This window comes from Ursus americanus, chromosome 21, assembly GCF_024610735.1.
Source record: "Ursus americanus isolate L20-20 chromosome 21, mUrsAme1.1.p, whole genome shotgun sequence".
NCBI lineage: Eukaryota > Metazoa > Chordata > Mammalia > Carnivora > Ursidae > Ursus > Ursus americanus.
This window is the reverse complement of record NC_142147.1, coordinates 1021065-1037226: the sequence shown is the minus strand read 5'-3', so window position 1 is coordinate 1037226 and position 16162 is coordinate 1021065. Positions and strand designations below refer to the sequence as shown.

General features: G+C 64.8%; 1 protein-coding gene across 4 annotated transcripts in view; it reads right to left on the bottom strand.

Annotated features, from left to right (window-relative positions):
* PIEZO1 (piezo type mechanosensitive ion channel component 1 (Er blood group)) overlaps window positions 1–15834 on the bottom strand; it is a 53293-nt gene extending 37459 nt beyond the window's left edge. For all 4 annotated transcript variants that reach the window (XM_045772828.2, XM_045772832.2, XM_045772831.2 and 1 more), the window contains exon 1: window positions 15468–15834. In XM_045772828.2, the coding sequence (XP_045628784.2) occupies window positions 15468–15531 (64 nt within the window). In that variant the 5' untranslated portion in view covers window positions 15532–15834. The remainder of the gene's footprint in view (window positions 1–15467) is intronic.
* Window positions 15835–16162: the final 328 nt, after the last annotated feature.

The window sequence follows — 16162 nt, the reverse complement described above, 5'->3', positions numbered from 1 at the left end:
TCAGGTGCACGCAGGCCACCCAGCCCCTCACACAGGGACAGAACCCGCCGCCCGGCACTGGGGGACGCACTCCTCCGCCCTCGACAGCAGCCCCACCGGCAGCCGCGGGGCCCCAGGTGAGCACGAGCGGCCGGGCGGCGGGTCAGATTGAGGGTCCACACACGGCCCAGCCTGTCCCTGTGCCCAGAGACGTGAAGAAGGACGCGAGAGCCAGGGTGCCGCTCAGGGCGCACAGTCTCCCGGGCGCAACGGCGAACCACCACGGACGGCGCCGAGAATCGGGATGAGAAGGAACCGGTCAGTGGAAACAAGCCCGCGGAGCCAGCAGGACAGACTCGGGGAAGCCGTTCCCTTGGGGGCAGACGGGACCGGGCCCAGAGATCCCACGGAGGATGTCCAGGGCACAGGCCCTGGGGTGGACATGCCCCCAGGAGACAGAGGGCGGCAGCTGCCACCCGGGCTGAGTCTCAGCCCCCGGACACCGGCTCCTCCCACGGCCCTGCCGGCCCTCGAGCCGCCGTGTTCTCCGGCCACGTCCTCCACTTGGCCGGAGTCAAGCATAACCCGGTCTGTGGAGTGCGGTCCTTCAAGGTGGCTCCCAGGCCAGGCCCCCAGCATCACCCGGGAATTTGGGGGCAGCGTAGGTGCTCCAGCTCTCCGCGGACGGGGACGTGCCCTACAGACTCGGAACCCACACCCCAGAAGATTCCCTCGAGACCCAACTCACAAGGAGCAAGCCACACGACTGTGCGGCACAACCTACCAGCTGTATATACCCAGCTTTCGTTTTTTTGGTTTTAAAAAAGATTTATGTATTTTAGAGAAAGCGCGCCAGTGTGAAGGGGGGGCAGAGGGAGAGAAGCAGAATCCCTGCAGAGCACGGAGCTAGATGGGATCCCACGACCCCAAGGTCATGACCTGAGCTGAAAACCAAGAGTCACTCGCATGAACGACTGAGCCCCCAGGTGCCCCCATACCCGTTTTTTGATGCACACGTCCACCCTGACAGCGTGACCCGGGACCTCCCCTTCAAGGACAGCGACCACAGGTGAGGTCCCCTTATCCTTTGGCCTCAGGCTGCCTTCCTGCAATTGCTTCTCCCGCCAACCCCAGGACAGAGACAGCATCCACTCTGTGGGTCGTCAGAGCAGCCCGGCTTTGGAGCAGTTTCTGGGTTGCCTAATCCTTCCGGTACCCCCCCCCCGGGGCCAGGGCTGCCTTTCCAAATGAGGGGGGCCACCCCAGGCTGACCAAGTGCCCACATCACCCCAGCTCTGGGCCCGGGACTCAGGGTTGGGGTGCTGACTCAGAGCCTCACCCGGTGACTCAGCCAGCCCACAGCACCCCGAGTCTCAGCCTGTCCAGCCTGCTCTCTGGGGGCCCTTCCCAGCAGGAATGCCACCTGGCCGCCTCCTGCTGGCGGCCAGGGCGGGGTCACTGGCCAGGTGTGGGAGGGGGATGCAGGCCCTGGGAGCCCTGCCCTCTCCAGAGTGGAGGGACGTGGGGGGCGGGGCACTGGAGGTTCAGGGTAGTGGCTGTGGTCATCTGTGTCGTTCAGCGGGAGACTGGAGTCGGCTCCTGGCTCCACGTTTCCCACTCTAGGCCTTGGTCTCCCTCTTAGTGAAACCGGCCAACAGGCACTGTCCCCGTGACCACCTTTCTCTCTAGCAGACACGGCCCCCGCCCCCGCAGCGCACAGCCCGTCCCCAGAAGGCACTCCCCAGAAGGAGTGCACGAGCCCCTCACAGAGCCAGCGTGAGGACCAAAGGATAGGTCACGTGGCCATGGCCACAGCGAACCTGAGAGGTCACCTCCATTCTACGTCAGACAGGACGTCAGGGGACGTATCAGAACGCCCGGGGGTGGGTGTGACGAGATGTGTCCTGTGCCAGCCCAGGATGGGCATTTGTAACGGGCCCCGCGGCCGTGGGTGTGGTGGCTGTGGCGTCACCCTGGGGAAGCTGCTTCGCGGACATCGGTTGACTGTAAGCAAATAGACGGCCCTCCACGAACCAGCCAGGTGACAGCCGTCAGAGCAGGGGGAGGCCCCCGCCAAAGAAGGAATCCTCCGGGGCTGGCCTGTGGAATGTGGGCTCAGGATTGCAACAACCCCATCCTTGGCCGAATTCCCAGAGCCCCCGGGAGCCAGCTACTCCCACAAACGCCCCCCTCTCCCGCGAGTGCACGCACACACTTGTTGGGGAGGACAGCCTACCTATCTGCGTCCTGGGGGTCCCGTCGCTCTGACGGACCCACCCGGTGTGAGGGCCACACCACGAATACCAGGCCGGCCTGTGTCCGCGGTCCAGGCGCAGGTGGTGCGGGCTCAGGGGGACGGCGGGGGGTGGGGGGGGGCACACGTTCTCTGGAAATTCAACAAGCTCATGACATGGGCAAGGGAAAAGTCAACACCGTCCGGTCCAGCTGGCCCCACCCCCAGGAAGCCAGCCCACCGCACACCCACTTCCCCCTTCTCCGTCCTGAGGTTTGGACGCAGGGAAGCGCAGAGCCCTGACAGTGGCGTCTAGTAAGGCAGCCGGTGCTGAGTAAGCTGCCCTCTCTCCTCTCCCTCCTCTAGGGAAAACACTCGGCTTTCAGGATATCCTTATAGAAAGAGCCACTTCTGAGCTCCGGAATTCCATCCGGGGTCATTTCCAAGAGGGCATCCGGGCCTGCAGCTGCGGTCCGTCCGGGCAAGAACAGAAGGCGCCTCAAAGCAGGCCGGCCGTGGGGCTGGGGCTCCCGTCTCGGCCAAGCCCGAATTCCTGAGAGACCAGAAGCCAGAAGCCCAGCTGGCCGCCGAGGCGCAGCCCTGCCCTCCTGCCTCCCGAGGCTGCACAGGGGAGGCAACGGGCTTCACGGGAACCCCCGCCCACACCTCAGGTCCCCGCCAAGCACCCAGCACTGTGCACCAGAGGCTCAGCCAGGCCGGGCCGGCACTTCTAACACGAGCCTTGGTGGAGGGAGGCCTGAATGTGGCCGGCCCCTGGACGGGAAGTCACAGGCCAAGGCCGCTGGGCCAGCGAGTGACAGCGCCAGGCTGGACCGGCCCCTCCCGGCGGACTGCGGGGCAGCCCGCCTTGGGCCCCTGGCCCATGACAAGCGTGATAGGTGTGCCTCCTGCCCAGGTCCCCACCACCTCCTCAGTCCAACGGACCCTCCAGACCAAGCTCTGCAGAGCGGGACCCACAGCCTGAAGTTCCGAGCGGTCACGGGGCAGGGCCGAGGCCAGCCGGCATCGCAGCCCTGCCAAGCCAAGGGCCATGGGCAGCACCCGTGGGGATGGAGCACACAGCCCAGATGAGAGGGGATGCGATGAAGCAGCCACTCTGAGAGCAGAGAGCGCAGCCCCCCACACCCTGGGGGAGACGGTGGGTGGAGGCAGGGCTGGCCTGGCCCAAGCTATATGTTCAGTTCCTGGAAAAAGAGGGACACGTGCCGACTCACCCAGTACATCCTGTTTTTATGGAAACTAATCTAATTCCCAGCAGCGCAGCAAGCAGCAGACACCCAAGGGGGTCCTGCGAGGCCACGGAGAAGGGGCGCCTGGGAGGCCGGAGGGCTCACTCGGTCTGGCCTGGTGGAGACAGCCGCCCTGGGCCAGTGCCACTTCTGAGGGTCAGAGCCTGTATCCCAGGGGAGGCTCGGGGATGACGGGCCCTTCCCGGCAGCGAGGAACTGGCTGGCTCGCGTCCACCCCCCAACCTCAGCAGGACGCTGCTCCAGGACGATGGTCCACGGGCAGCGGTCCCCCTCGATGGGCAGGTCAGAAAGTGCCAAGACTTGCCATAGCCTTCGAGGACCTACCCCTGACCTGGCAGCCTGGTGGCCTCGGGACGGGGACTTAAGAGTCAGAACAGCGTGACCAGAAGCCCAGCGCTAAGTTTGCACACCGTCTGACGGGGGCACCAGCCCCCCCCCCCACCTCGGAGGCTGCAGAGGGCGACGGCCACTTGAGGGGTATTCGCTGACTCACTGCCACGACACCAGTCTGGTCTCTCTGTTAACACAGTGTGTCTGCTGACGCCTGCCCCCTCCCCCCCCACCCGGGGCCTGTGCTCGAACCTGACAGTAGGTCTGGGAGACCCCGCCTGGGCCAGAAGCAAGACTACTGCCCACCTGCCCACCGCCCCACCACTCCTCCAGGCCCCTGCCGCTCCTAAAGGTCAGAGCTGCCCTGGGGTCCTGCGGGCTCTGGGTGGCATGAGGGAAGCAGTCTCTAGGGCATCAGGCCAGCCCTGCCCCCCCTGCTGTGTCCCGCGTGTCTCCGCTAACACACAGAAGGGCCGTGGTGCATCCCCTCTAGCGGCTGCAGCTGAGGGCGACAGAACAATGAGGACCGGAGAGTGGGGGGTCCGGGGAAGGCCGGGATGGCGGCCAGGCAGGCCTGCAGAAACCTCCTCTCTGTGCCTCCCCCATGGTGTCCTTCCCACCTAGAGAGGCCCCCGAGGCCAGGGACATCCCCACCCATAAGCAGACACGGTGTCCGGTGGTGGGGTCCCTCCCCCACCCACTCTGCCAACCACACGCACACAATTCCATCCTTGCAGCCTGGGTCTGGTTGGACCCTGTGAGAACCTGACAGGCACCTGCCACGGGCACAGCCTGCCCCCCGTCCCCACCAAACCATCCCCTGGTCCCCGGTGCCCTGCTGCCAGCCACATGCCACTCTCCCCTGACCAGCCACAGGGCCCCAGAGCCAACCTCCAGGCACCATCCTTTCCAGCTGTGGGACTTAGAGCTGGCTTGTCCTCTCAAGCCGATTCCTCGGCTGCTACCACAGAAGACGTGGGAGGATGGTGGGGACTCGGGGGGCGGGGGGACTGCAGGCCAGCCACACGGGGCACTGCTGTCTTGCTCCTCCCATCACCAATTCTAACCCCGTCCTAAGAGCAGGGAGTGGTCTCGAGAGGCCAAGCCTCTGCCCTGGAGTTTTCCAACCGAGGCTGGTGATGGTCCCCGCATACGGGGCTGGGCGTCCTCCTTGTGGAAGGCACCAGAAAACTCCCCAGCTGTCAGCAGGGGCACCCACCACCCCAAGCAAGGGCTCTATGTGCGCACTGATACATGCCCACCCCCACCACTCCTCCTTGGGCCACACACACACCCCCCTGGGCTGGAAAGGACCGTCCTGCCAGCAGCACACAACGTCGGTGGCAACATGTCCCTGCTATTGTCCTGTGGGCGTGCCCAACAGCCCGTGGCTCAGCCAGACCCAGCAGGTTCCACCGTCCCCGCCCAGGGGGGCCTGAAGCTGGGTGTCCTCACCCCACCAGCCGCCACCTGGGCTTTGGGACGTCACGGAGCTGCCCCAGATTCCTCCCCGGTGAGAGCACCGCCGAGCGTGGAGGCCTCCGGGGAAGCGCTCCTAATTAGAGCACTCTGCCGCAGGCCTCGCGTCCGGCACAGGCTCCGCGGGACGTGGGCGCAGCCCTCCCACCACGGGACCGCGGGACAGGGTGATTCACAGGTTCGTGCAGCCCGAGGCGGTGCAGCCCCTCCTCGCCTCTCAGGTCAACTTCACAAGGTTCCCTCGGCCCACGCCACCTGGCAGGTCACCCCCGGGGGCATGAGGCCAAGTGGGGCAGGTGCTCCTCTCACAACTGGGGCACCGGGAGGCCCGTGGACGGAAGGGCCCCTGCGGGTGCTGAGCGCCCACCACGGCAGGCTCTGTGCCCCGCACCACGCCCCCGCCTGCACACATAAGGCGGCGACGCCCCACTTCTGAAGGCGAGGCGTTCGTGGCTCAGAGAGGCTTGTCCCAGGGCGCCCAGCAGCACAGCCAGACTTGGAGCCGCGTCTGCTGGGACCGCGTGGAGAAGCTGCCGCTGGCGCTTTTCCTCCCACTGCCTCTGTTCCACAGGCTCCCACATGTGGCCTCACAAACCACGGGTCTGAGGACTCTCGCTCACGCCAGAGTCCCAGCGCGGCCGTGCTTGCAAGTCCCCCAGTGACAGCGTTCACCACAGGGCAGAAGTCAGCTGAGGTCTCAAGGCCACCCCAGGGGATCCCCCACTCTCCGCCTGCACACACAGCGGGACCACAGGGCGGGGCCACAGAGTGGGGCCACGGCAGGACACGGATCTGTAGAAGTGCCAAAAGCCACGACAGACATGCTGCTGCCCTGGGGCCATCCTGGTGGGACGCTCCATTCCCCGCGAGGCCACCAGCGTGACCAAACCGCCACTGCCCAGACCCAGGGGTCCAGGACCTCGAGGCTCCACGGCAGACATCCGCACCTGCAGTCAGAACTGGGAAGAGCGGGCAGGAATCCCAGACCCTAGCACGGTGGACAGCAAGGAAGCCGGCGACGTGACCCATCGCCCGGCGTCCCGGACAGCCGCGTGGGCTCCTGTGGCCCAGACGCCGGCCGGCGTCAGCACTGACAAGAGCCCGATGAGGAAACCGGCCTCCAATTACATTAACCGCTGGACAGACCATGGGCCCTGCGTCCCTGGAAGCCGTGCCCGGACCCTGAGGCCCCTGCTGAACGGAGACCACGGGTGGCAGCACTCAGGCTTCCCTCCCTGTAAACTGGTCCCAGTGCCCCCACCCCCCGCGGCCGCCTCCTTCCGAGACCCGGCAGCTCCGCCCATGTCCTCAAGTCACCCTGGGCAAAGGCAGGAGCTCCTGCGGCCTACGGACTGGGACACGCCTGCTCTTGGCCAGCCCCCTGGCAGCACTGCCCTCCCCACAGGGGCCACAGGGCCCCGCCACGTGCCGGCAACAGCCCCTGCAGACACAAAGCACAGGGGATCCTGGCCCTTCAGATGCGTGGAGCATCTCTCAGGCTCTGGAACGTGGTACAACCTGTCCGGCCCACGGCTTGTCAGGCCTCCCCTGGAGGCAGCGATCGCTCCTCCCTCTGCCTCGAGGGCCAGGGTCTCCTCGACTCACAGTAAGCCTTCAGAGGAGCATGTCCCCCTCTGGCCTTTGCACGCGACTCAGCTTTCAGTCCTTGTCCCTTGTTCTTCACACAGGGAGCCTGGGAGTACAGATGGAGGGGACAACTGGTCCTCTTACCATGGAGAACGGGGAACCTCAGGGCATGAGCTTTCCACACTCAGTTCGGGGGCAACGGAGGAGGTGGGAGGGAGAAGAGGGGCCTCACTCCAAGGACAGGAGTGGCAGGGCGGGGGGGTCTGGCAAGTGGAGTGCGGGCTCCCTTCTCAGGTGGCCCCCACAAGCATGAGCCTGGCCTCCCTCTGGAAGGACTGAGGGCAGCCCCCACCCCCAGAGTGTCTCCACCTGCAACCTCAGAGGGCAGGACTGATGGATGAGTCCAGCATCTGCAGGGAGAGGAGGGCCTGGCGTCCCCCACAGGGACGCAGGACCCATGGCTCACCACCCACCCCCAATATCCAGGATCCTGCATGGGACTACCTTCAGGCCAGACAATGCTCCCACACTTTGCTTCCGTGCTGGCTAGAATCACGCTCACGAGTTCACACTTGCCCATTGCCCACTGCCAGAGGAACATGGCTGCCTGGCCCCGAGGGTCCCCATGGGGCCCTCCTAGCCACCATCCCTGGATCACCACACCCACCTGCAAGGGCCCCCACAGCCCTCCGTGCTGCCAAGCCCCTGCTCCTGACCTTCAGAGATTGGGGCCCGTCCTGGCCACCTCCCCCTGGGCTGGCAAGGTGTGCCCGCTGATAAGGTCTGGGACATGGTTTCAGGCAGGACAGGAAGGGTCACTGCACGGGGCTCGGGAGCCAGTGGGTGGGTGGGACCCCCGGCACCCAGAGCATTGGCCTCAAACAGCACCCATCTGACAGGTCTCCGGAGCCTCTGCTCACACGCCCCCTCCTGCCCGCAGGACCGTGCTGGTCCAGGAGCTGGAAGAGGAAGCAGGAGCTGGGGTTGCCCTGGGCAGGGACCGCAGGCAGCTCATCGGCCAGGCAGGTGCCGAGAGCGCTAGGACCTCTCGGGGGAGGGGGTGGGGGGCTGGAGGATCGAATGGGGTGCGCTGGGTGCTGCGTCCATGGGCCCTGAGGCTGCCCTGTCTTGGACTCAAAGCTGTGACTCCAGGGACGTTATCCTGAGGGCCCACAGTCAGGAGAAGGAAAAACATGCAGGACACAAAGGCGCTCGCTGCAGGCCGGGACCACAGGGGACGGTGGGGTGGGGAGCATGACGGGCACTTTCAGCATCACTTTCCAGCAGCTGAAGGAAACACACTGCATCCAACAGGCGGCCCGGGGGAGGCCGGGTTGCCCAGAGTCCCAGCCCTGCGGGCAGCTCCGGAACTTGGAATTACGAACACCTGCTCTCAGACACAGTTAGGAAAAGGATTTGAATCGGCAAAGCCAAAGGCAGGAAAGCACCTGCAGTGCATACAGCTGATGACGAGCTTAGACTCAAGAAGAACACCCACAAGTCAGAAATAAGAAGACCGGCAGCCCAACGTCCCAACGTCTTCCAGCAGCTAACTTTTAAAGACACGTCGTAAGAGAAGACACTGCAGGTGGCAAGCATCATCGGGTGTCGGGCTGATGCAGACCGAGGCCACGGGAGACACTTCACAGCCACAGACCGGCTGCCACGGAGGCCAGAGCGGTAGCGTGCACGGCCAAACCCGGGAACATGAGCAGAGGGTGTGGGGGTGGGGGGGGGAGGCGGGTGAGGGAAAGAGTCAGAGACACGGTGCAGGGGTTTGTGCCCAAGGGACCGGTCAGCTGGAGGGGTGGCCGGAGTACGGGCTGGAGGCCACAGGTGTGGTTCACGAGGGGCTGGGCAGCTGGTGCCCCGGGGCATTTGCACTCGCGGAGGCGGCTTGCAAAAATGCAGCCCGACTGCGCCTGGGCTGAAATCACGAGGGCACACGGACGAGCCTGCCGGGGAGCCCAGCACCTCAGCCCGGGGACCTCAGGCAGCTGGGCAACCTGCCCCTCTGTGGGACGGCGTGAGATCACCCCCCAGCCCGGGGACACAGACCCGCCCTGGCCCAAAGCCTGGCGCTCAGGAGTGCTCCCTAGGACCCGGGTCCCAGGCCACCGCACAAAGGAAAGGAAAAGCAGAGGCCAGCTAAGCGGGGCACTGGAATGGCCCATTTCGTTTCCCCTTAGAAGCTCCCTTTAGGGGTGCCTGGGTGGCTCTGGCAGTGACGTGTCTGACCCTTGGTTTCGGCTCCGGTCGGGGTCTCAGGGTCCTGGGATGGGGCTCTGTGCTCGGCGGGGAGTCTGCGTGATTCTCTCCCTCTGCCCCTCCCTCCTCCCAAGCACTTGCACTGGAGCCAGCACGCGCTCTCTCAAATAAACAAATAACTCTTAAAATGAAAAAGGCTCCCTTTCGTGTTGTTACGGTGATGTGTGTAGACGGCGTTTTAACTATGAGGAGAAATCAGATACGTGAGCGAGGAGGACGGAGCTGGCGGCAATGTCCACACAGAACAGGCTGTCAGAGGCCCTGCTGGGCCCAGTGGGTGACGGATCAAGGCCCGGGCCACCGGACTCCTCCTCGGGGGGCCACCTGCCCGGGGACCCCCCCATCGGGCCTCTGGTGCCCCCGCAGGCCTGGGGAGTGCACTTGGACTAGTGCTGCCCGTCTTCTGAGCCGGGGGGGGGGGGGCCGCTCCCACCCAGGCACCCGGGCACCTGGGCACAGCGGGTGGGCAGCACCCTGAGGAATGTGCCCCTCACCCGCCGCAGCTCCCGGCGTGGGGCTCCTCCCCGCGAGTCCCTCCGCAGAGCCGGCTGGCTCTAGGGCCGGTTCGGCCGCCCTTCACCGGCAGAGGAAACCACAGGAGCAGGCTGAGGCGGCCGGGCCCTCTTGGGCCTGAGCCCGAGGACGGAGAAGGGGCCCTGGCTATATATACTTACGGAGAAAAACAGCACGCACATCGAGCCTGGTAAACAGCTGGCCCGTTACGGGGAACCTAAAAATACTCCCTATAATTATGTTATTAAAACACACCAGAAAAATTGACCCACCCCACTCAGCAAAGTCCCCGCGAGATGGCTGCAGGGAAGCAGGAGGCCACGCACGTCGGCCTGAGGGTGCCCTGGCGTCACCCAGGGGCCGGTCTGGCTGGGACCGCGGCCCCAGCGCGCAGGGTGGCTCTCTCGTCCCTGAGTGGGTGGCTCCCCCCGGGGCCGAGGGCAGCGCCTGCTCTCAGCCTGATGGACTCATGGACAGAACGGGAAACTTCCAGCCCCGAGGTGCACTCACCCAGGAGGACCGCACTGGTGGGATTCCAGAGACCCAGGAACCACCCAAACGCCCACAAGCAGGGGCCACAGTACCCGAGGGACTCCCTCACGGGGGGGGGGGGGCACAGGGCTGCAGCCCCCAGGGCACGTTTCTTCTGCTTGGACAGGGCCACGCAGCACAGGGCCCCAAGCAAGGCCTCCTTCCAAAGCACCGGGGGAGACGGGCTGGAGGGTTAGGAGGGAACTTTGCCTTATCTGATTGAAATGTCACCGTTCCATGGAAAGTATTCATATATGACTTGTGTAATTACAAGTAAACAGAAAATCAGAACGGGAAGCCTCCACCCCGACTGTCCACTCAGCCCCTTCCAGCCCTCCTCCTGCCCCCACCCCCACCATCAAGGGATTAGAACCTAGAAAAGATGCGCCCCCCCGCCGCACCCCCATCCACCAGGCCACTGCCCCGCTCCTTCCAGACAGGGGGCCCCCTCCCCAGCCTGGCCGCCAACTTCCCTCCTCCTCGCCAGGTGCTCGGCACCCCCCAGCCCTGCCCAGCCGGACGCGTTCCGTATGGCGCTACTGGGGCGTGACGCCCTGCAGGAGTTATCTGGGGACTCCGTTTCTTACGCTGTCACTGGCTGCACCGTTTCCCTCTCAAATGTGCGTAGTCCAGTGCCGCGTGCACAGGCCCAACAAGGCGCTTACAGACCAGCGCACCGGGAGCTGGGAGGACCCCAGATGACCTTTACAGCCAAGGAAAGCATGGCCTGGTTAGAAATGGAGAAGAAGGAGCCCCAGCCCCCACACATCCACCACCGTTAGCCCCAAAACTGAACTTAGGCTCCTGGCTCCCGCCCAGAGCTCGGCCCCCCGAGACCAGGATGAGCGGATGCCTGATGAATTTGGGAAACCCTCTGGAATCCGTGCCGGTGGCATAGTGCACGGCCCCCTTCCTGGGAACCGCCCGTGGCTGGCGGGGCAGCCCTGTGTGCACGGGACCCCAGCGGAGGGTGGTCCCTTGCACTCAGCTCCCCAGACACCCGCCTGGGCCGCTGACCGCCAGCACTCAGGCCTGGTGTGCGGCACACCTGGGAAAGCGCCCTGGGCTCCTGGCCCACGAGGCCTGTGTAAGGGAGGGCTGGCCGCCCCCTGCTCCCACCCAGAGCCGGAGACACCACTGAGATCGGACACCTGGGAGCCACCTTCAAACCTTTATTATCACGTTCACAGGCAAGGACGCTGGAGCCGGACAGTGGTGCAGGCCTGGCAAGTTCAGAGCAGGACACAAACCCATGCAGCAAAGTCAGCTATGCCTCCAGATACCTACTCCCCCCCCCCCGTGTCCCCCCACAGGGAACATCAGGCCACCAGGTGAGCGCTCACCTGCTCCAGGACAGAAAACCCTCACCAGCTTCCTCACCTCCTACCTGCGTGACCTCAGGTGAGTAAATTAACATTCCCAACCCCTCGATCCCTCAAGGAAACAAGCTCAACTCAGAGAAGTTCAAAGGTCAGGATCAGGACAGGGCTCAGGTGTACAGCAGGTGGTGGTCCTGCCTTGCCCCACCCACCTCTCCGGGACAGCGCGCACAGAGCAGGACACACTGCCCGCCCCCCAGGAAAAGCAGGAGGCCGACTTTCTGCTCAGAGCTACCGCACCCCAGATGTGTGCGGCCTCATTAACTGCTTCTAGAGTGCCTGGAGTCTTTACCACGAGGAAGCACAAACGTGCTTCGGAACCAGAAGGAAAAAGATCTACGTTAAAGACAGAATCTACAGAGGGATGCCTGGGTTGAATGTCTGTTGAATGTCTGCCTCTGGATTACGGAATCTCGGGGTCCTGGGATCGAGCTCCCCCAGGGCTCTGTGCTCAGCGGGGAGTCGGCTTGTCCCTCTGTCCCTCCTCCCATTTGTACTCGCTCTCTTTCGAATAAATAAAATCTCAAAAAAAAAAAATCTACATAAAAATATCTACATATTTCTAAAATAAGTAACACAAAAAAGAGCAGCATTTTGTTGAATTCTAAGGCAAAGGGGATTTCTGAGGACCAGAGTGGTCAAGAACGGCTTCCTGTAAGAGGCGGCTCACACAGGGCCCTGAAGACAGTGGTGGCAGACGTCGGGCATCCACCGCCCTCTGGTGGGCTGGCCCAGCTCAGGACCCCAGCAGAAGGCGGCCCCAGAGGCGGCTGAGCCGAGGGGAGCCCATCAAGGTGGAGTCAAGAAGGCCCGCCCTTGTTTCTCTTCATCTTGGAGCACCAGGCGTGAATTTAGTGCTCGTCAGAACAGGAGACCCCGCCCAGGAAGCAGCCCTTGGGGCCAGGATCCGAGCCCGGCGACTCCTCCCACCCCCAGAGAAGACACTTCCTCTGCGGACCCTTCCCGGCCAGCGTGGGGCTCTCCACGTCCTGCTGCCTGTGGGGTGACCACGGGTGATCTGGCGTCAGCTCCTGGGGAGGCCCCGCCCCTTCCCCCACACGCACACACGTGCACGCACACACCTGAGGTCCCGTCCACAGGCCTCTTCGGACCTGCTGACTCACTCCACCGTCCCAGCGCCCACCCCCGGCGCCACGGCCACCCAGTCCTGGGTGCTTTTCTCCCTAGTGGCACCTGCAGAACCTGGCCCCAGAATGGGACAATCCCGGGCTCCCCGCTGGCTCAGCGCAAATCCGCCCTCTCACTGCCTTCCTGCCTGGTCACAAGGGTGTGGAGACAGTAACGATGAAAAGAAGGAAGTGTCCCCATTCTGAACAGTAACATTTCTCAGTGACAGTGTGGCACAGGTGACGCCCCAGGGTGCAGTGGGAGTCCGACAAGGAGAAGCCATATTATCACACCACACGGGTTTCCTGTAGCCGGTGACGGTTACCACGCTCTACCCCCCTTGCCTTTCAGACCTAGACTACAGGAATCACAAAATGTCCTGCCCAGACACCTCCCTAGAAGCTTCCAGCTACCCATCTTCTGCCCCCAGGGCTCGGGGACAACAGGGCAGCCGTGTGAGGCCACCATCTCTGCTGGGGAGCCTCTGCCCCGGAGCAGAGGCAGGCAGGCTGTGCGGGGAGTGGCGTGGGGTAATTGAGGGGCGCTCCAGGATGACTCAAGCCCTCGCCGTGGCCGCTGCCCAAGCCGGCGCAGGGCACACATGACTAATAGCCAAACGCCTTCTCCAGCATCCACACGCTCGCTTCCAAAACACTGTGGAACTACCCCTTTCTAGCCAAAGCCTATCACAGAACGAGGAGGCACAGAGACAGCGGCGGAGCCAATGGCTCCCGCCGGGCAGCTGGGCCTGGCCATCAGCGGGACAGCCAGAGGGTCCCCGGGGAGCTGCCCACGCCCAGGACGGCAGAGCCAGCCTCTGTCTCAGGTATCACCGCACGGCTCTCAGTGGGTTCCACACCACCCTCTCCCAGAGCGTAAGAACCAACACCGAAGCCAAGCCCGGCACCCAGACACACCACCAGGGCACGGCCTGGGCATCAGGGTGCTTGAAAAAGACACTTTATTTGGAGAGCAGTTTTAGGTTTACCGAAAAACCGAGCAAAGGATACAGTGAGGAGTCGGCCGCAGCTGAAAAGCTCCCTAGCTGACTTCGACAAGACCCAGGTGGGACCCTCGCATTAGCGCGAGCATCCAGAGAAGAAGAGTGCACCCCGGCACCCGCATGGGTGCCAGCCGGGGGCAAGGCGCCCCCATAGTGACCAGGCCAACAAACTCGGGCCCCTGGGCCCGTTCTGGCCCAACACCTGTTTTGGTACCACCCACAAGCTACCAATGGTTTTTACAAGTTTTAATGGTTGGAAAAAACATCAGAAGAGTTCACGATGTGAAAATATTTACTCTCTGGCCTGTGACAGGAAGAGTTCGCCATTCTGCACCAGGAGTCTGCACCACCGGCAGGGGGGCACATCCTTCGGGAAGGGCCCCCAGCTCCACAGGGTCTCCCCTGGCCTAATGGGCTCCCACCTGGCAAGGCCAGGCTGAGGAAGCCACAGGGGCACTGCCGGGCGGAGGGAAACCCGCCCTTTGAGAAGCTTCCCCGTTCACCCCACACACACCCCTCCAGCTAGGTCTAGTCCACTTGTCTGTACGTCTGGCTCTCTAGAGGCAAGAGGAGGAAAGCCAACCAGCATGGAGAACAGTCCAGGTGACCCGGCACTTTCCCCTGAGCCGATCCCGGACGGCCCTGTCCACACAGGGCTGACTCAAACTCTCCTCTCCGAACTCAATGGTTTCCATTGATTCCTGTCCTGAAAATGTCCCTGTTTCCCCATCTTTCTGTGTTAGAAATGAAAACAGAGTCTGGGAGCCAAAGTGCGGTGGCTCTGTCTCCCGCACACGCCTGGACCCCGGGGAAGCCGGCTCCTACCTATGACAAGCTGGCAGAGGCCCACCTGGAAGGGCTTTCAGAGCAAAAACACCCCACCCACCACGTTCTGACAGACTTCCACCCAACAGAAGACTTCCACAATGCAAACCGTTCCGTTTTCCCCTGAACACAATTCATCAGACTGCTTTCCAGCTCACAGATGGGAAACAGCTCCAGGTGGAGGGGCTGAGGGCGGAGGACCACGGGAAAGGTGGAAGGCCTTCTTGGGCTCCTCGGAGGCAGGAGGGCTGCAGGGGGCAGGGGCTTAAGAGCACCGAGAACCCCGGGGACACGGATGCCAGGGTGGGGGACCCGGGGCTCTAATGCCAAGGCCAGAGCCTCCTGGGGGCTGCTCCTCCTCCAGCCCGGGGGCAGACCCTGCAGAGTAAGCCAGGGCTCGGGAAGGGCAGGGAGGAGCCTGAAGTGTCTTTCCCAAAGCACAGGCCTGCCCCAGGCCGCGGGGGTGGGGCGGCCGAGCCCAGGGCACGGGGGACGGATGGACGTTAGTTCTGCTCCGGAGGCTCCAGATTAAACAGCTCCAGGCAGGAAGCCCGCCTTCTCCCAGATTGGTCAGGAAGTCATGATGCAAGTTTGCAATTTTTTTTTTTTTAACACCGAAGAGCGAAAGAGATTCGTGCCCCCTTCCTCGGCGTTCCAGCCCTTCCCCGCGAGCAAAGCAGCCCCTCGGGCGCCCCGACTCCCCCGCGTCCCCGCGGAGGCACCGGCCGCTCTCCGCAAGCTCGCCGGCCCGCACCCGAGGGCGCCCGGGTGCCACCTCACCCCCACCCCGCCGCCGCCCTCCCGGCCTCCCCCGGCGCGCTCATGCTTCTGGAATGCGGGCGCCGCGGGCCGCGCGTCCCGGGGAGTCTCCTCGGCCGGCGTCCGGGCCGGGGAGCGGGGACGCAGCCCTCGTCCAGCCCAGAGCCCCCGCGCCCACTCACCGGCCAGGAGCGCGAAGGGCAGCAGCAGCCAGTAGACAACCGCGCCGAGCACGTGCCGCTCCATGCCCGGGGGGCCCGGGGGGCCGGCCGGGGGTCGCTGTGCCGCCGCGGCGCTAAGGGGACATGGCGCGCAGGGCTGCTCGTCGCACGTGCCGCGCCCCGCGGCCAGGACCCCCGGCTGGGCGGCGGCGACCCGAGCGCCTCCGCGGCCGCCGCCGCCTGCTTCTCCTGCTTCTGCTCCGCCTCGGCCCGGGGCCCTCCGAGCCCGCTCCGGTGCCAGCCCTGCCCAGCGGCGGAGGGCAGCGCGCGGCTCTGGCGGCTCTCGGAGGCCGAGCACTGCCGGACGGCGGCTGGGCGGCGCGCTCCCGCCCCTCCGCCCGCAGGCCTTTATAAGCTCGGCCCCCCGCCCGCCCTCCGCGGCGTGCCCGCCTCCGCGCTTCCCCGACGGCCGGCGCGCCCCTGCCAGCCCTCCACGCGGCCCGCGCACCCCGCCAGCCCTCCACGCCCGGGAGCCCCGTGGCCACGCGCCCCGGGAAGAGCCTCGGCACCGCCGCTCGCCGCGCGCGTGGGGGCGGCCCCGGGCCGAGGAGAGGCTGCCCAGCGCCGGGCTTCCCGGGCAGCACCCCACGCGCCACTGCGCCCCTTTCGCTTTGCTCCAGCACACGTGAGCGCGCAGCGCCCCCTGGGGACCGTGG